The sequence below is a fragment of the Perca fluviatilis genome, chromosome 2 (assembly GCF_010015445.1).
Source record: "Perca fluviatilis chromosome 2, GENO_Pfluv_1.0, whole genome shotgun sequence".
Taxonomy (NCBI): Eukaryota; Metazoa; Chordata; class Actinopteri; order Perciformes; family Percidae; genus Perca; species Perca fluviatilis.
Genome location: NC_053113.1, coordinates 26,476,426 through 26,496,350, shown reverse-complemented (window position 1 = coordinate 26,496,350; position 19,925 = coordinate 26,476,426). Strand labels below are relative to the sequence as shown.

The following is a 19,925-nucleotide window of genomic DNA, read 5'->3' as shown; positions in this document are numbered from 1 at the left end:
CCTTCACACTCACATGATCAGTATTGATTCCTGTGTAAGACTGATGATGTTTACTTCAGTGGCCTTTAGATCCTTTAACTGGTTCTCTGAAGGACCAGATGAAAGCATCAAACAGAATTAAATCTGACGATCATCTCTAAAGCTACAGTTGGTAGAAAGCAAAAAAAAAATGCCACAATTTGAAGTAGTGAGACCTTGTTCTGCAGCTTTCCCTCTACCCTCTCTATCACACGGAAATATGCATGCACAGAACAGCCAATAGGAACGCTTTCTCTCTCTCTCTCTCTGAAATGACCCGTGATTGGCCAAAGTCCCATCACAGGCTAGATTATCTAAAGCCTGAAAACAGAACCAACTGGGGATGCAGAAGTCTAGTTTTCTCTCAGACCACTTGAATTACAATAAGCTAAAAGATTATTTTTGAATTTTTGCCCAACAATGCCAAAAAGAAATTGTCTACCACAGCTTTAAACTCAACTGACTTTGGTGCTGGTATGTGTGTGTTTCTGCATAAATGCATGACATCACAGGCCTCAGTGGCGTGTACACGAGTCCAGGCTGTTCAGACGTCCTACCGGCCTCCTCTCAGCCCCTCTCCCATACAGTCCCACAATGCACTGCTGCAACTCAACGTCTCAGACCAGGACTACTGCGAACTGGACCGCAACATTCTGCAACTCTGTGGTATGCACACACTAATATAATATAATAAAATGTACTAATATATTATACTAATACAATAAAAAAACGTTCATACATCTTACATTTCCTACACAGTGTATACAAACACAAAACTGTGAGGCAGACATAATTACACACACACCCTGGTATATATGAGGTGAGGTATGTTAATAGAGTAACCCTATCTGGATAAAAAGCTCTATGAATTGAGATGGACTGTCAGTGGCACAAGGAATGTGTGACAGCTCCTGTGTGTGTTTGCAAAAACACTGTTTAAAATCTCATGCATAATCGAAGTGGACTCGCTAACGCCATTCCTGTGCATATACACATACATCAACGTTGTTTACTCCTTGGTAATTGTCAACAAATATGATTGGCTTTAGTCTCCTCAGTTTTTTTTCACCCAGCTTCTACCTCGCCTCTCTGCTTCTCTGTTTTTCCTTCTGTCTTCATCTGCAGTCCAGGCAGCCCTCCATCCCCTGTCTTGTCTTCATTATTATACCCTCTGTTGGCTAGTTCCTGTTCACCCTTCACCGACTTTCTGTCCATTGCCTACATGCTCTGCATTCCCGGTATTCCTTAACACCAGTCTGCCCTTGCTCATCTCTGTTTTTTACTCCCATCACTCTATCTCCCTTTTCTCTTTCAGGTGAGCTCTTTGACCTTGATGCAGCCTCTCTCCAGCTCAAAGTCATCAATTATGTAAGTGGTTGAGATCATTTATATGCTCCCTCGTGCACACACACGCACACACACACACACACACACACACACACACACACACACACACACACAAACACATACTGTTCAAGACGTACTACACGTGCAAAACATGAAATCTTTCCCAGTGACTTTTTCCCCTCTTCCTGTCATTACCTATACCACAAGCTTTTTATCACTCAAGTGCTATATCAGACTCCCCATAGCATGCCCCTACATATAAATGATATACTCTCTGTAAAAACGAGGGAAGCAGGGGAAGAGGTGTAATGATTGATTGCAGTGAGGGAAAAGCTGTGGGTGAGGACAGAGAGAGCAGATATCAGCTACAGTATGTGCAGAAACAACAATTTAAATGTATGGAATTAATCACTGATAAAGAAAATATGAGATAGAGAGAGGAGAGAGATTTGAAGGTTATACTGCATCAAAGGGACAAAGTCCAACAGAGCTTCAGAGAACCTTAATGGAATTACGCACATACTTGTGATACTTTTTTCATAGTTCTTATTGAGCATGAAGGACTTAAAAAGCAGAGCAAGTTAAGCCAGAGTTTGTCTCCCCATCAAATATCAAGGACTTTACATTCATTGGTTCCAGCGAGGAGTTGCTGCTTTTCTTCATCTTGTGTGTTATCAAATAGAATATTTATGGGTTTTGGTCAAAATAAGCAATTTGAAAATGTGATCTTGTTGTTCTTGACTATATTCTGACATTTTATAGACCAAACGTTTACTGTAATCTAGAAAATAATCTGCAGTTGAATTGATATTGAAAACAATTGTTAATTGTATTTTATGTCAAGGAAGTCTTTTAAAAAGTCTGGGAATTTTTCACTATTTGTTTTACTTATTAAACAAGACAAGACGAGAAGAAAAATAATGTGAATATCATATTTTACAAATACGATTTGCAGCTTAAGCACTCAGTAGTTAAAATGTTGGTTGTTTGTTCTTAAATTATTACTTAATTAAAGGGACTCTCAGAAGCTCATTTTCACCTTTTTCTCATTTTTCTTGTCATTTTCTATTATAGTAATGAAGACATCATTTACTTTTAACTGCAGTGATCAGTGTCCTCTTGCAGCAGAAAACATAAATATCTTTCGGGTGTGTGGGGACATAAACTCTTTGTAAAGATTTGTTTAAAGCAATCTGCTCCTTTTAAAATGAAAATGGTAAAATCTAAACAGTTATTGCCAACTTGACCTTCCCTGCTACCTTGATGCTGCAGGACTAGATCCAAGGGGTCAAACAACAGCGCAGTGGCAGTGCAGCGTGCATGTAAAACACCAGTCTTTGATGCCTCTAACCCTAAAATTGTAGTATTTTTTTCTCCACCTGAAGGAAGAGAGAGGGAGAGGGAGAAGTCGTGGTGGTGCAAAAGGCTGCAGGGGTTTTAAAACGTATTTTGAGACAGACATGATTTGTTTTGCCTATTTATTGTTATAGTTGTAAAAAATGGGTGAGGGAAGAGGGAGGAGAGAGGAAAGGAGGAAAAGGCGCGGGAGATTGTTGCTTCTGAGGAATTGTCAGTTTGTTGGGAAGTGCTTGGGGCGGCTCTCATGGGATTAACTGTATATGGGTAAAAAGGGGGTGGAGGGTTTATTAAATGTGGGTGCAGCCATTTACTTTGCATGTGTGTGTGTGTGTGTGTGTGTGTGTGTGTGTGTGTGTGTGTGTGTGTGTGTGTGTGTGTGTGTGTGTGTGTGTGTGTGTGTGTGTGTGTATGTCTGTGTGTGTGTGTGTGTGTGTGTGTGTGTGTGTGTGTGTGTGTGTGTGTGTGTGTGTGTGTGTGTGTGTGTGTGTGTGTGTGTGTGTGTGTGTGTGGCGTCATGTATAAGCTTGTCTACCTACAGTAATTGTTGCGTCATGCGTAAAGGTGTATGTGTCTTCCAACCTTTGAGTGAATGCCAGTCTATGAATGAGATGTTTATCATCACAGATAGCAGCAGAAAATTGGTTGCAACTCTGCAGGTCTTATAGAGCACAGCAGGAGAGACGCTGAGTGCATACACACTCCTTAATTTAGACACACACAGACACCTATATGTGACTGTGTCTCTGCGTTTATGAATTTCACATTCAAAGAATGATCTTGTGTTATAATCACAGCATGTTGATGTATTTTCTGTTATTTACATGGTATGAATGTTGATTACTTATAAAGAGATTATCATGAGTTGTGAAGGTGAAGAATGCAATATTAATGGGAATATGTATGATAATATTTTAAAATGTATAGCTGTTCATTGTAAAAAAAAAATCACAGTTGAATAAATCCTTTAGTATGATAAAACTCTAAATTTATTCCAGATTTATTGTGTGAGATATTTCATTTTTATTTTCTGGAAATAATATAATTGTGTATCAATCTTTATTCACAAGTTGATGCTACTGCAAGACAATGAGGATAATATTGAAATCTTGCCCCACCCTAGCCCCAGTTGATTTCCACTGCCCTCTGATTTCTAATTTTATTTTCAAACCTCAACAACGCTCCAAAAAACCTTGAATTGAGACTTTAAAAATAATACGATGAGTTTTTTTGTGATTCTATATCAGGACTGATGTCGTGTTTGTGTTCTCCTTCAGCTGCAGCAGCAGACTCAGTCGCAGTGTTGTTGTTTGCTGCTGGTGTCGGAGGACAACCACCAGGTTTTCTGCCAGGTACACACATACACACACACACACATACACACACACACACACACACGTGCACACAAAATTACACAAATAAATGCCACCAACCATTTTAGCAATGACTTAATGAATAAGCTTTGACCTTTGTGACCTTTAGGTAGTTGGAGACAAAGTCCTGGAGGAGGAGATCAGCTTCCCGGTGAGGCCAACAAACACATGAATTCATTCATATGACTATGTATTAATGCATTCTGTCATTATTTGCATTTTTTGTTTTTTTTGTGTTCTTTGTTCCCTGTTAAGTAAATCATGCCTTCATTAAGTCAGTCGCTCATTCATTCACTTGTGTTTCTTACACTGAGGGCCATGTACATTCAGATACACTGAGGGAGGTTTGTTGCAATTTTTAACAAGCATACGGTTAATGCAAGTGTTGTAACCCTGCGTGTAGGTCTCTTTGACTGACACGATAGAATAAACTCCGACATGTAATCTTTTATAATCCCTGGCAAGGGTTATAATGAAGATATTTGGGCAAGTAACCACTTCCTTCAGGTCACTTTAAGACTCCTGTCCCTGTTTGTGCTGCAGACATGGCATTTTTTAACAGGCTTTCCATTATGGTGCAGATAGACCGTGTACTCCAGGCCATATAATGTATGAAATGTTGATAGTAGTTGATGTGTAGTGAGATATTGGGACACACAAAAAACACACCATAGATTTATAGTTATTTGTGCTAATTTAACAAGGGACTCTCACTCAGAAATAACATTTATTTATATATTTTGGCCCTAAAAGATTCTCCAGGGACTCGCTCAACAATTCTCCTTTCTTTTGTCTCTCAACTGCATTACACTCATTTTCTTTATCTTTCTCCTCCTCTTTTCAGCTGATGTTTGGACGCTTTGGTCAGGTTGTAGAGAAGAAGAAGTCAATTACTCTTCAGGACATCAGTGCTGTAAGAAGACATTTTCTTTCTTTTTGTCTTTCTGTCTTATCTATCTTTCCATCTATTCTGCCATCATACTGAACTGATTGTTCTGCCTCTCTTCCTCTCAGGAGGAGCGTAGGCAGCTGTCCAGCATGTTGGGCTGTGAGATCTCATCCATGCTTTGTGTACCAGTGGCCAGCAGGGCCACCGGTCAGGTGGTGGCGCTAGCATGCGCCTTCAACAAGCAGGGTGGGCAGAGGTATGTATGTATGTTAAGGACTGTGTTCACACTAAAAGCTATCATTAACCTTTTTGTGATTAAGATCACACTGAACCATTTCATGAGTTCCTATGGTAAAAATAAAAAAATGTAACCTCTTAGCTTACATTTACAGTAAAATCACTGTAACTCAACTGGCTTATTGCTGAAGTATATTTAAAATGCTGGGATGTCACTCTGAAGATGATTTGGCTTTTGCTAATTCTAGAAGCGCTGACTCATGGTAGATACAAAGATATATCTGACAGCGGCTTACAGAAATTGGGATGTGTAGGGCTGATTGGTTAAGCTCAACAGCTCAGATTTGTTGAGTTTATAGCAGCAGAGAGTTTGTTCTGTTTCCAGTGAAATCTGCTGCTAACCAAGCTCCCTCATGACGACCAGGCTCACATGCATGTGTGTGTGCGTGTGTGTGTGTGTGTGTGTGTGTGTGTGTGTGTGTGTGTGTGTGTGTGTGTGTGTGTGTGTGTGTGTGTGTGTGTGTGTGTGTGTGTGTGTGTGTGATGGTGCCAAGAGCAATGCTGCTATGTCCTGAATACAGAAATGCACTCCAGCTGTGTCTGTGTGTTTGTTTAAGTAACATTCTGGAAGTTTTTTTTTATCTATCTATCTACAGTATCTATCTATCTATATATAGATGGATGGATGTGTGTGTATATATACCCACACATCCATACATCTGTCTACTACCATCTCCTTGTCAATCAGCATGTCTCTACCTATGTTAAAGTGCTGGGAGATTAATGTATTTTATTTTATTTTACTCTTTTTTTCCAAAACACACTTCACACACATGCTTGCGCTCACATACAGTACAATCCCTCCTTTTTGCATGCTCTCTCTCTCTCTCTCTCTCTCTCTCTCTCTCTCACTCTCACTCTCTCTTTCTAAGGACTGAGATAGATAAGAAGGGATCATGTCCTATAATATCTCCCTCTGCCAGAGGCACTGATGACAGGTCTGGCATCTCATTACCATAGTAACAGCAGCAGGATTATGGCCGCAACTGTGCATAAAATGTGATAAATCTATCCTTTGCTCCAAGCACAGTCATCCAGATTTAAGTAGAAACATATATCTCAAAGATAAATCCCTTAATCATATAGATTGCATATTCAAATGCACAGTTTATTCAAACTTCTCTCTGCCTGGCCTCCTAAACGTGTAAAATAGCCTCTTACCCTAGGACACAGACCCATGAAAACCTATTGTGACACTTTTGTGGCACCAGTAACAAGTCCATAACTCAGATTTGGCACCAGCAGATAAGAACAATATACACTAACCATTACAGAGTGACGTGTGCAACACAAAAATAATGATCTCATAATAAACCTGCACCCTAAGCAGCAGTGTAAGAATTTACTCTCTTACTCAAGAGTATTAAGAGTATGAACTTAATTGCCCTTAACTTGAGCTTCCCAGGTCTTTTCCAGGCTCAGGTCAAATCCTGTCTCCTTTGCTAGGATTCCTGGGACGCTCAGGGAAATAAAGCACTGGAGACACTCAGCTCTGGACATCAACACAATAATGTTCCATTGCCCTCTGTAGGCAAAGAGAGAGAACTGCAGGCAATTAGCAGCATCACGGTGCTCACTGCAGATAATTTCACTGATCAGTCTTCATTTGTCTGCCTAATGCTGTCAAGTTCTCATGTCATCTAATTTTAAAGGAAAGTGACGTCACATTCACCACCTGCAGGAAACCAGGGTTTGGTTCTATTTTCAGTCATTTAGATATATTACATTATAACTTCATTCCTACACATTTTTTGTGTTATTTTAGTCAATAATTATGCATCGCAACTTTCTTTTAGGGCTGCATCAAAGGATTATTTTCATTATCAATTAATCTACCGATTATTTACCCAAATTAATTGTTTGATCTATAAAATGCGTAATAAAAAAAATAATACTTTAAAAAAAAAAAAAAAAAAAAAAAAAAAAAAAAAACGTCTTTAGTTGTTCATTATCAAAATCTGTGTTGCCCGTTCACAAACTCAACGCTAGATGGGAGAAATTCCTACACATTGGACCTTTAAGCAAAATGGCTCAAGAGTGTTACATTCATTACATATGTATTATTGGAATATTACTTTTCATGGATATTACTATTCATTGATGTGTGATTTTAACAGCTTTATAAAATGTTACGTAGTTTCGTTGTTTATTTTGTGTGTGTGTGTGTGTGTGTGTGTGTGTGTGTGTGTGTGTGTGTGTGTGTGTGTGTGTGTGTGTGTGTGTGTTCTCCACTGCAGACACACAGAGGCAGATGAGCATGCAATCCAGCACTGTTTCTGCTACACTTCAACGGTCCTCACTTCAACTTTGGCCTTTCAGAAAGAACAGAAACTCAAAGTGGAGTGCCAGGTACTGCACATGCCCACACACATACTCACCGTTACAAATACACATATAAATATGCATGAAGTTAAAGAACTTTTCGTGTCCACTGTTTCTCCACACAGGCGCTCTTACAAGTGGCCAAGAATCTCTTCACACACTTGGGTATGTTCTGCCTGTCTGTCTCTGTGAAGAAAGAACGTTGCAGGACAATTTGCGTTAATGGCCGATATTTAAGTGATCACCTAGTGAAACAAATGGCGCACATAATTGAATGAGGTATTGCCGAAAGGTGATTACACCCAGGATCATAACCATAAAATCAAAAGGGCGTTAAAAGGGATGGCTCCACCTCTCTATCCTATAATTACACTGAGTCATTCAGATTCTTATCTAACAGTAAGCACCTAAGTGTGGAATAAGTTGTTGATAATTCATCATGATTGCAGGTGCAAAGAATTGATCCACTGGTAGAGCAAATTGCCCTCTCACTGTAGCACTCTGCTGATTACAAAAGCTCTTATCAGCTTGTACAGCTGATCCACTGCTACTCACTGTATAATCTGTTTCTGTCTATCTGGGTACTACTGTTATTCCTTTCATTTCCTCTGTTTTCCTTTTGTTTCTTCTCTAACCCACTCTTTCTCTCCCTCTCTGTCTCTCTAATTCTTTCAGATGATGTGTCAGTGCTGTTACAGGAAATTATAGTGGAGGCCAGGAACCTCAGTGATGCAGAGATGTAAGCCCTGTGATTCATCCTCAAAGGGATGTGTGTGTTTGTGTGTGTGTGTGTGTGTGTGTGTGTGTGTGTGTGTGTGTGTGTGTGTGTGTGTGTGTGTGTGTGTGTGTGTGTGTGTGTGTGTGTGTGTGTGTGTGTGTGTGTGTGTGTGTGAAAGAGAGTGTGTATAGGGTAAATGTCATTATCTCCATTTGAAAAGGCTATCTTGGCAATTTGTTCTTAACCGACTTTCCGCATTTAATTAAAGTTACAAAATGACCTAAGATAGAAATGAGATGAAACATTCTCATTTTCTCTGCTTTGCGTCATTCTCTGTCACCCCCTCTAACTCTGTCTCTCTCTCTCTCTCGCTCTCTCTCTCTCTCTTTCTTTATCTCTCTCTCTCTCTCTGTTTCTGTAGCTGTTCAGTGTTCCTGCTGGATCGTGTCAGTCATGAGTTGGTTGCAAAGGTGTTTGACGGAGGCGTGGTTAGTGACGAGGAGGTACGTCACAGGAGCATTCAGTTGCCCACACACGCAAACACAGACTAGGTGTATGCATCTCGTGTCTTTCCTGTGAACTTTTTGAGGAGAGATTTCATGCCTTTATTAGAGAGTTGACAGTAAAGATAGACAGATGGGAGAGAGAAATAGGGAATGACATTTACTGTAACAAAGGTCCCCATCCAGACGAGAATACAGGACGTTGTAATTACATCGTCAGCCTCATAGTTGCGTTTGTAATGCTCTCGCCCCACATTTCCTGTCTGACTGTACTGTCAACAATCAATTAAAAACAAATGCTTAGAAGTGTTTCTTGATGACATAAGCAGTGCAATTGTGTGTGTGTGTGTGTGTGTGTGTGTGTGTGTGTGTGTGTGTGTGTGTGTGTGTGTGTGTGTGTGTGTGTGTGTGTGTGTGTGTTCGTGCATGCGTGTCTGTGTGTGTGTGTGTGTGTGTGTGTGTGTGTGTGTGTGTGCGTGTGTGTGTGTTGTGCGAGGGCAGAATGAATTTCGTATTCCAGCAGATCAGGGTATTGCAGGTCACGTGGCGACCACGGGTCAGATCTTGAACATTAAGGACGCCTACTCCCATCCTCTCTTCTACCGCGGAGTGGACGACAGCACCGGCTTCAAGACTCGCAACATCCTCTGCTTCCCCATCAAAGATGAGAATAATGGTAGCAACAATGACTTCCACACACACTTTCACTCAACATACACAAAAAGTCACAAGTTTCTTTTCTTTTTTTCTCACTCTAACTTCATTTGTAAATCACCTTTCATACAGGTTAATGCAATTCACAGGTGACTGACAAGCTAATAAGAAGACAAACAAATATAAACAATTAACTAATGCACACTAAAATGGAAATGATAAAAGTGAAAAAATACTAACAATGAAATAAATAACAGACAATAAAAAACATAAAAGCTATAGGTCTGTTGTAATTAAAATGTTTCATTAGACATATCTAATTATTATAGGTTTTAATTTTAAAGATATTACACTTACAAACTGCCCCTAAAGTCTGTACTGAACTGGGAAAAAGGGTGTTTAAGTATGCTGCTCCTTTGGCTTTTAATCAGTTACAAAACAAGCTGAATCTTTGGGAGCTGGTTTCATTGCACACATTTAAAGTGATTCTATTCTAATAGTGATGGACTTGGATGCCGGCTAAACTGGCTGTAGATGTTTTGAATGTTACAAAAGTGTTTGGTATCTTAGGTCTGTAATCTGTTCTTGTGTCTCCATTTTTAATTGTTATATGTATGTTTTATGTCTGAAACTGTGGTAATTGTGCAGCTGGCTGTCTTGGCCAGGACACTCTTGAAAAAGAGATTATTAATCTCAATGAGTCTTTACTCCTGGTAAATAAAGGTTAGATAAAAATATTCATCTACTCTTGGGCATGCTGTTTCAGCAGCTCAGAGAATAACATTTGTTTTTTTTAAAAGCAAGGTGCGCAGTTACTCCTTTAGAGTCCAGTAATGTTTTGATAATGCAATAGCGAGGCTACTAATAACATAATAATGAATCAGATTTAGCTGTTTTGGTAGTCGCTCCTCTATTGTCCTCTACAGTACATACCCTTCCTTTTTCCTTTTAAAAACAAAGCTATGTTTCCACACAGGTGCTCTCTCAGAATAGGACAGGGAGTTGTTACATCACATCCTTTGCTTCAAATGTTAAAGAGCAGATTGAAGAGGCAACCATCCTCAGTGCGTGCAACCAAACTCAGACTGATTGGCACTCCCTACTTTTTGCTGTATCCAAGCACACGTTAGATTCTCTGTGATTTGTTTCTATATAGAAACTCTCAGATTAAGAGATAAGAGATTCACTTTTAATGTGCAATTAAATTCAGCTCCAGTGTGAAATGAATATAAGTTAGCAGCCCTATTTGATTCAACGTCCGAGCTGCACCTCTGATGCATTCTGTGCCTCATTTATCCTCTTCCTTGACTCTCATCTTCCACTCCATTTTTCTTTATTATCAACTTTCTGTCCTTTCCTTTTTCAACTCATTGTCTCATCCCTTAATGTCTCCCCCTCTTTCCCTTTCTTTGAATCCTCCTTTTTCTAGAGGTGATCGGGGTAGCCGAGTTGGTGAATAAAATGAACGGGCCATGGTTCAACCGCTTTGACGAGGACTTGGCCACGGCTTTCTCCATCTACTGTGGTATCAGCATTGCCCATGTAAGTCTCCTTTCTCACTAAAAGAACCATCTCTCTATAACCTTTCCATTTTTTGGTTCGGTATGTTGAAAAAAAAATACGTCTGGTCAGGGAAGAGGCATTGGATTGTTTGTAGTACATTTATTAAATGCTGCCACCACACCAGTCAAAACACTCCACTTGTCCACTTGTTTGAAACAAATAAGCCAAGCTATAAACCAAGTATATTATGCATACAGTACATAAAGTACACAGTTGCTAGATAAAAATCCTCAGTTGCAAATGAATTAACAACTTAAATGTGTCACTTTACAATAGAAGACAGCTTCTATCACATTCTCTTATTATCTCAGTTAACAGCAATGGAAAGTGTAAAACATTAAAGTGGAATAAATGCAGCATTTTTTTTAAAAAGATATTCATCTTCATACACATTGTAAACAATCCTAGGTCATTAACTCAGCTTGGTTTTAAAACATAGCTTACAAAATATTGATGTAATTTCTGCAAGTCTCATGTACCGTAATAACCCTTAATTAAAAGAAAACAAAAGAAAGTGTAAAAAAAAAAGCATTTACAGTGTATCTATCATTGGGAGTCTCTTGTTTCTTAAAGCAGTGTGGTAGATCTTTTGTGATGTCAGAAAGATTGATCCTGTCTGGCAAAATGGGATTAGTTCAGTGGGAGCAAAATGCTCAGTCAAGGCGGAGCACAGCCTCGAGGGAAATTTAAAGACATTCAGTCTGTGATTGAACTGAGTGACTTTTATGGTGTAGTTCAGAGGCATTGTATGACTGCTGCAAACCCATTAACACACATTCAGCTACGCCAGTGTATGTAGCTTATGAAGACGATGATGAAGATTAACTGTTATGTTATATGTTTTTTATTGTTGACATTGATTTCTAATTGTAATTGCAAATGTATCAGAAATGTCAACAACCTAATACTTATAATCTCAGATCAGAAAAGTTGTTTTCATTTGCTGTAAAACTCATTAATGCAGCCCCTTTCACCTTTTACCAGTGGAAATGTTGATTTCTCTTGCCTCTAAGAATGCTGTCAAGCAGCCACACAATTGATTTGAATAATCTAGAGGATTTAAAAGGGAATACAATCATAGTTGACTGATGATAAAGCATGTTCACAGCTGATTCCACATAATGTCAAATAAGAAAGGCTAGAAAAGCTAAGACAAGAAGAGCAGATACAGAAAGTACATGATATTTTAGGCAGCATTTCCGATTCACCTTAAGTCACCCTTGTCGTGTCTGATCTTTGAATAACTGCAGGTACTCAATAGTTTATCTGCAAACTATAAATATATTTGATAGTTCAGCAGGATGATCTGTAATCCGCAGTAGACAAAGTTTGTGAGTGTGTTCTTCTGAAGATATTGTTACCACCATCTCAGTCTACCAAGTTATCTTTTTCAAAATAAAGAAAAAGAAGAAGAAAGAAAAGAGTTCTTGGCTGTGCTACTACTGTATATTGCCAGTTATATGCGACAATAAATAAACTGTTGATTTGTTAGAATGTTGCTGTAATATGGTGTTTGTTTCTCCAGTCTCTGCTCTACAAGAGAGTCCATGAAGCTCAGTTCAGGTCCCACCTGGCCAATGAGATGATGATGTACCATATGAAGGTAAAATCACATTTGTACATCTTAGTCACTCTCGCACACAGACGCATTGTATTTACTGACACTGTCCATATTATTTACTCAATATGATTCAGTATGTGTATGTTGCAGGTTTCAGAGGAAGAGGTGACTAAGCTGCTGGTGACGGGGATTGAACCCGTGACAGAGATCCACTCATGCTTCGCCGAGTTCACATACACACCTCGCTCCCTACCTGATGAAACCACGCCGTTGGTAAGAGGCAGAGGTTAAGAAAAAAAGTGAAAAAGAGAGACACAGAGAGGGATCAAAGACCAAAGTGGAGGAGGCAAAAGAAGAAAACAAGAATGAATAAAGCGTAACTGATCCTGTTGTGTGTGTCTGCAGTGCGTCCTCAGCATGTTTGAAGACATGGGTTTCATCAACACATACAAGATTGACCTGCATACTCTCGCCAGGTCTGACAACTCCATCAATTCATATACTGAATATTAGAACTTGTGTATATGAGTGTGCCTGCATTAATTAATGAATCTCGAGTTTCTGATTAACTGTGGATTTTCCGTTCTTCTTACCTATGATTTAATTATTCAATCCCTATTTTTTTTATTGAAATTTTAGCAGTTCAAGTCCAATGAATAGCTTGAAATGGTAGTGTGAAAGGTAAGTGGTGAACTGCCTGAGGTTAAAAAAAAAAGTAAGGTTTTTCAGGGAACAAGAAATGGGTAAACAACGTAAAGCTGTTCTGCAGCAATGGAGGTTGATCAAGCTTTGAAAGTTGGTGCTACCAATTCCCACAGGTGTTCCATCTTGTCTGGATTACTTACAAACCCCTCTGTTTGTATAAAAGTATTGTTGGAACACACTGTGGTACCATACCCTCGTGAGCATTATTTTAACAGTATTGTACTGCAGAAAGTAGTGTGTTGCCATAAAAATGGCGGGAAAAAGGCAATTAACAATGGAAGAGAGACAGACCATCATAACACTTAAGAATGTTGGTCTTTCCTACAGAGAAATTGCGAAGAAAGTCAAGGTGTCAGAGAGTACAGTATTCTTCACCATCAAAAGGCACTTAGAAACTGGGGAAACTCTGACAGGACGAGGTCTGGCAGACCCAAAGCCACAACAGAATCAGAAGACAAGTTTCTGAGAGTCAACAGCTTGCGTGATAGGCAGCTCACAGGACAACAGCTTCAAGCACAGCTTAATAGTGGTCGTAATAAGCAAGTCTCAGTTTCAACTGTAAAGAGAAGACTTCGAGCTGCAGGTTTGATAGGTCGAGTTGCAGCAAGAAAGCCATTGCTAAGACGTCAGAATAAGAAAAAGAGGCTTGCCTGGGCCAAGAAACATCGTCAATGGACTACTGAAGACTGGAAGAAGGTGTTATGGACTGATGAATCAAAATTTGAAATCTTCGGTTCATCACGCAGGATTTTTGTACGCCGTCGAGTAGGTGAAAGGATGGTTCCTCAGTGTGTGACATCAAATGTCAAACATGGAGGAGGAAGCATGATGGTCTGGGGCTGTTTTGCTGGATCCAGGGTCGGTGATTTGTACAGAGTGAAAGGCACCCTGAACCAAAACTGCTACCACAGCATTTTGCAGCGCCATGCAGTACCCTCTGGTATGCGCCTAGTTGTTCAGGGGTTCATCCTACAGCAAGATAATGACGCAAAACATAAGTCCAAGCTCTGTCAGAACAACCTTAGCAAAAAAGAACAAGATGGTAAGCTTAAAGGGGTGATAGAATGATTATATAGGGTATTTTACACTGTTCCTTAAGGTCTCCTAATGGGGTATGTAACATTGGTTGGGCTGAAAATTGCCCGAATGCTATTTTATTAGGCCCTTAACTACCCTGTGAATATGGCTCTATTTGGAACAAGAGCTTTTCTTCCAAATATGGTATGCTAATGAATATTCAGAATGAGCTACGCGCTGATTGGTTTGAGCAAACTACATAGAAACACATGGGAGACTCGGCAGCAGGCCTCATATTTCAGACACTGCAAAGTTATACATTGTTTGTCGGGCTATTTCGAATAAAATTCACTTCTGAGACTTTTGTTGAGAAATCAACTATATAAAGCTCAAATATGGGGGCCGTTTCACGAAAAATTGATAGCTTGATGCAATTGCAAATTTGGTAAGACTGTGTGTCGGAGTTCAGCCGCTACTGCTGCCTCGCGCTCCGCCGGTGCTGCCTCGCCCGCCCAGCCTGCTCTTTCATTAACACCCCGGCCTGCTATGAGGTACTTGGAGCTCCGTCACGGCTGGCAGCCCACAGCAGGGACTACCAACACCGCTTCCCTGACAGAGCTCCAGGGCCTTCAACTCCCCTCTTCCTGCTAGCTAAATGGCCCGTTGTGTGAGAGTGAGAGCGCCGTCAGCGAGCTTGTTACACCAGCAATCTCCTACCACATGTTACACACATGTCACAACACTTATACAAAATCTAACTAAAGGTCTTATAAAGCTAACAACTGTGTCCGATTTCAAGTTAATGAATATTTGTGAAGACAAAGTGTTTCGTTAGCTGCGACTGTCCCTTCAATCCTTGCTATGTGTAGCTACAAACCACGGATAGTTAGCTTCCTTTTCGCCTTAATTCGAGTATATTTACAGTTTGAATTTCGTCACGCCACGTATACAACATCTAACTAAATGTCTTATAAAGCTAACAACTGTGTCAGATTTCAAGTTAATGATTTTTTGTGAATTCCAGAGGAATTCTAAGAGGAGGCTAGCTAGCTAGCTCTCATTGATAGAGCTCCATCCAGCCGCAGGCTCTATCAATGAGACTCACGGACAAGCAGCGTTTATTTCCCCAATCGTTTGTTTAAATAACTCAACACATTATAATTACACACATTAAAAGAGTAACTGGAACCTGTGGTAAGAGAATGCTGGCGTAACAAGCTCGCTGACCGCGCTCTCACTCACATAAACCGGGCATTTAGCTAGCAGGAAGAGGGGAGTTGGAGGCCCTGGAGCTCTGTCAGAGCAGCGGCGTTTTGTAGTCCATTAGCCCAAAACGGTGACTTTGCGCGGGTATGGAGTGCTGTGGGTTGCCAGCCGTGACTGAGCTCCATCTACCTCACAGCAGGCCGGGGTCTGTGAAGGAAGGCAGGCCAGGTGGCGAGGCAGCTACACAGGCAGCACCAGCCTCTGAACTCCGACACACAAAATTTGCAATTAGACATCAATTTTCGTAAAACGGCCCATATTTGACCTCTACATAGTTGATTTCTCACATGAAAAAGTCTCAGAAGTGAATTTAATGGTAAAATAGCATATGAACAATGTATACAATTTCTAAGATCTGCACGACCTAGATTCAGAAGACTAACTGATCTCAGGTCAGTTGTGTAGCCTATGCAAATGTAGGGGCGTGACAAAGAGAAAGACTAGAGCCAAATGAGGAGGAGCTGCAATAGTTGACGTCAACTATGGGGCTCGTTGAGATTCGCCGTTTTCAGAGGCAGTTTCAAATAGTGAGATTTGCAGAGAAAAGAGGTGTCAATGGGATTTAGAGGTTAAATGTATGTCCTAGTTACCCACTAAACTGTCATTATTCAACTATGACAAGGTAAAATCAGTTTTGCATTCTATCACCCCTTTAAAAACATGGTGTCACCAGACTTAAACCCCATTGAGCTGGTTTGGGATGAACTGGACAGAAAAGTAAAAGCAAAGCAACCTACAAGTGCCACACATTTATGGGAACTTCTGCAACAGAGTTGGGAAGAACTTTCTGAAGAATATTTGATTTCCATTGTAGAAAGAATGCCACGAGTGTGTTCAGCTGTTATATCTGCCAAAGGGGGCTACTTTGATGAGTCAAAAATTTAGAATACATTTTGGTTTATAAATTGATTCCATGATTTGTTTTTTAACTTAAATTGTTCATTTGTTCTATTCTTTCATTTCAGAGTACAATAAGACATTGAACTGCATGAATTTCAATAACAACCTGGAAAAATTGGGGTGTTCTAAAACTTTTGACTGGTAGTGTATGTTTCAAGTCAAAATGCTTCCTTACAGTTGGGTAAGAATGGAAACATTTTGTTGCTAATTTATCAGCATTGCATCAAAAAAGGTTTTTATTTTAATCAAAAGAAAGAAGCAAAAGAAGAACAAACCTGCTCCATAGCTCATAATAAAATCAGTGTCCTACATGCGTCACTAGTTGCATGCTGTGTTGTAGATGATAATTAAACTGTTGTTTTGGTGTCAGGTTCTGTCTGATGGTGAAGAAAGGCTACAGGGACCCTCCCTACCACAACTGGATGCATGCCTTCTCCGTCTCACACTTCTGCTACCTGCTCTACAAAAACCTAGGGCTGTCCAACTACCTCGAGTACGTGTTAAACACTTATACCCCTGGTGACACAAGTAGCCAGAAGTTTAGTTGTTTTAATCCCTAACTCTCCTTCTTTCTTCTCTTTTTAGGGACATAGAGATTCTAGCTCTCTTTGTCTCCTGTATGTGCCATGACCTGGACCACCGTGGCACCAACAATTCTTTCCAAGTCGCCTCAGTAAGAGCACAAATTATGTTTATGTTTCTGTTCTATGAGAGAGCGGTGAAGCATCAAAGATGATACAAAGGAGAAAAAGGGAGAATGAACCTTTTGAAGAGTGTAGCTCTGCACCTGCACTTTAAAATGTGGACTAAAAATGGACTTTTAAAAGCTCAAGATGGGGAACGTCAATAAGAGCCAGGCTCATGGTGATATCAGAGTCTGTGTATCGCCTCATCTGTGAATTCATCCCAGTGAGACACTAGATGTCATTGTGATGAGAATCATGTTGCTCTGCTCCAATATAATCATGCATAACCCTCCAGCGCCTAAATGATGCACATACCAACTCTCATTATGCAACAAAGGTCATTGTTTTATCAGCTTCTTTTATGGTTGATCTATTTAAAGATTCATATTCAAGCTGACAAGTACAGTTAAAGAGAAGGATTTTATTTAAGGATGTTGTTTCATTAGAATCAATATAATTTGTACACTAAAATGATTGTGTTTCATTTGTTTGTCTGTTTCTATTTTCAGCAATCTGTGCTGGCTGCTCTCTACAGCTCAGAGGGATCTGTGATGGAGGTAAACCCCCAACCAGTTGCATTACACCACAGGGATGTTGTAGAGCTGACTAGAATTCTAGCAAAGCTATACAAAACGAGGGATCTGGGCCTGTATAAATCTTTATTGCGTATACACCCTCAACTTTAGTTCTTAGTTCTGCCATTAATTCTACTGTTAGAAATGTGTGAATTGAATAATATGTTTGTGGTTGTGTTATACTTAAATATATTACAGGTTTTTCTAATTTTTTGTCTTTTTCCTTTACATACATGTGGGGGGGGGGGGTGTAGAACCACCACTAACTATATCCTCATTGCTAATGAAGATATTATATTATGCACTTATTAATTGAAACAGGTGCAACACCTAGTGGACAAAATCACACTTTAATTCCTTGCATCAGCGATGAGGCACTGGGAGGCATGTCAATTGGCTTTTGCAACATGACTCAACATTCCTTTGGAAGCATTTTCAAATGTACTCATTCCTTTTCCCATCATGCTTCATTTGCCATGACAGAGACATCACTTTGCCCAGGCCATTGCCATTCTGAACACTCATGGCTGCAACATCTTTGAGAAGTTCAACAGGAAGGTAAGATATCAAATCTGACATTAACACATTACAAATGTCTCCATTTACTTCATTCTGCTATCCCTGTAAATGCAAGCTAAGTAAGTAATTTTTTAAAATATTTTTTAGGACTACACGCGCATGCTGGATTTGATTAGAGACATCATTCTGGCTACAGACTTGGCTCACCACCTTCGCATTTTCAAGGACTTGCAGAAGATGGCTGACGGTACGTCCCAGTGGTTCAGTATGCATAACCACGTCTCTACTTTTGCTTTAAACTCACAACCCTGAACAACAAAGAGAGGCTTGGTTCAGATGTTTTGTCCAGAGCAGTGACACCAAACTAATATTTTTGTTTTATTTCCTTAAATTAGAATGGGCTGATCACAAAATGATCAATAAGCATAATGATCATTTTGTGATGAATCACAAGTAAACCTATATAGCTTATGTCCATTTTTGGCTAAATAATCACTGACAAATGTACATACCCATTTCCTCTGCTGGGTCCCATCACACAAAAGGCACATACTGACTCTAGATTTTCATTATTTCGTGACTTCTTTTTCAGAGATCTGAGGTCAAACTTGGACCATTCATCACTGACATTCTTAGTAATCCTCTTCTTTTGTTGTACTATTTACCCTTTTGAAGAGACAGTTGCTTACTGCACTATATAATTGGTTGGTTGTAACCTGCTGGCCAGTGGTTTGTTACACCTGAATGCAATCAATTATAAGTTATCCTGAGTGAATGTCTCATCAGTGGAGTCAATTGTGTGCTGTTAAAGTAATTCAAGGACATTTAAAGCTTCTAAATGAATTAGTGACTGCTTTGCACCACAGAGTGTGTAACTTGCCAATCATGGACGAAAATAGTTCGACCAAATACAGAATGGAAATAAACAGTGGTAAGATGCCATTAAACGTAATTTCTTCTTTCCAAATACACAAAATGCTTGTACATAACATACAGTGGTTTACTTCAGATCTTCACAAAGCTGTCATCTAATTTACTGCCACAGAAGTGTGTAAATGCAGCTTAGATAGAGTCTTTTGCATGTGTGCATTTCAGACGGATACAACCCAAAAAACGGTGCCCACCGCTCCATGCTGCTGTGCCTCTTGATGACATCATGTGACCTGTCGGACCAAACCAAGGGCTGGAAAACCACACGCAAAATTGCTGTCAGTTCATAGTCTACACCAATGTCTATACTTGCATGCATTAAAACTTTATATATGTAACTAAAAAATGTAGTTTTTAATATATGGTGAACTGCGACACAAAAAAGATGGTTTGGCGTGTGGTCCATTTGTCACCACATTAGGAAATATCAGGTTAAAGTTATCAAACTATATATGAATCAGCACAAAGATATTTAAGTCATACGCTTGTGAACAGCCTCGTATGGGGTTTGTGCTACACCCTTTGACAAATATACTGTCTCTGTTAGTTGACATGCAGTACCAAAACGTTTCTCCAGAGTTATAGCAGCTCCTATTTTCAGCAGTGCATTCCTAAAGATATCCAGTGGCAGTTCCAAATCACTATACAGCAAAACTGACCTCTTTCTGGGACAATAAAGATTATGAAATGCTTAGCTGTACAGTTGGAAACAACCTCTCAGTCTAT

General features: G+C 39.7%; 1 protein-coding gene across 2 annotated transcripts in view; it reads left to right on the top strand.

Annotated features, from left to right (window-relative positions):
• The window catches only part of LOC120574272 (cGMP-dependent 3',5'-cyclic phosphodiesterase), a 191,759-nt gene that overhangs the window by 167,048 nt on the left and 4,786 nt on the right, over positions 1-19,925 (top strand). For both annotated transcript variants that reach the window (XM_039824565.1, XM_039824574.1), the window contains exons 8-28: positions 531-684; positions 1,334-1,386; positions 3,999-4,073; positions 4,204-4,245; positions 4,939-5,007; positions 5,109-5,239; positions 7,518-7,629; positions 7,728-7,767; positions 8,278-8,341; positions 8,742-8,823; positions 9,325-9,499; positions 10,907-11,019; positions 12,566-12,643; positions 12,752-12,874; positions 13,007-13,077; positions 16,860-16,982; positions 17,075-17,162; positions 17,685-17,732; positions 18,234-18,308; positions 18,417-18,516; positions 19,365-19,477. In XM_039824565.1, coding sequence (XP_039680499.1) covers positions 531-684; positions 1,334-1,386; positions 3,999-4,073; positions 4,204-4,245; positions 4,939-5,007; positions 5,109-5,239; positions 7,518-7,629; positions 7,728-7,767; positions 8,278-8,341; positions 8,742-8,823; positions 9,325-9,499; positions 10,907-11,019; positions 12,566-12,643; positions 12,752-12,874; positions 13,007-13,077; positions 16,860-16,982; positions 17,075-17,162; positions 17,685-17,732; positions 18,234-18,308; positions 18,417-18,516; positions 19,365-19,477 — 1,929 coding nt within the window. The remainder of the gene's footprint in view (positions 1-530; positions 685-1,333; positions 1,387-3,998; positions 4,074-4,203; positions 4,246-4,938; positions 5,008-5,108; positions 5,240-7,517; positions 7,630-7,727; positions 7,768-8,277; positions 8,342-8,741; positions 8,824-9,324; positions 9,500-10,906; positions 11,020-12,565; positions 12,644-12,751; positions 12,875-13,006; positions 13,078-16,859; positions 16,983-17,074; positions 17,163-17,684; positions 17,733-18,233; positions 18,309-18,416; positions 18,517-19,364; positions 19,478-19,925) is intronic.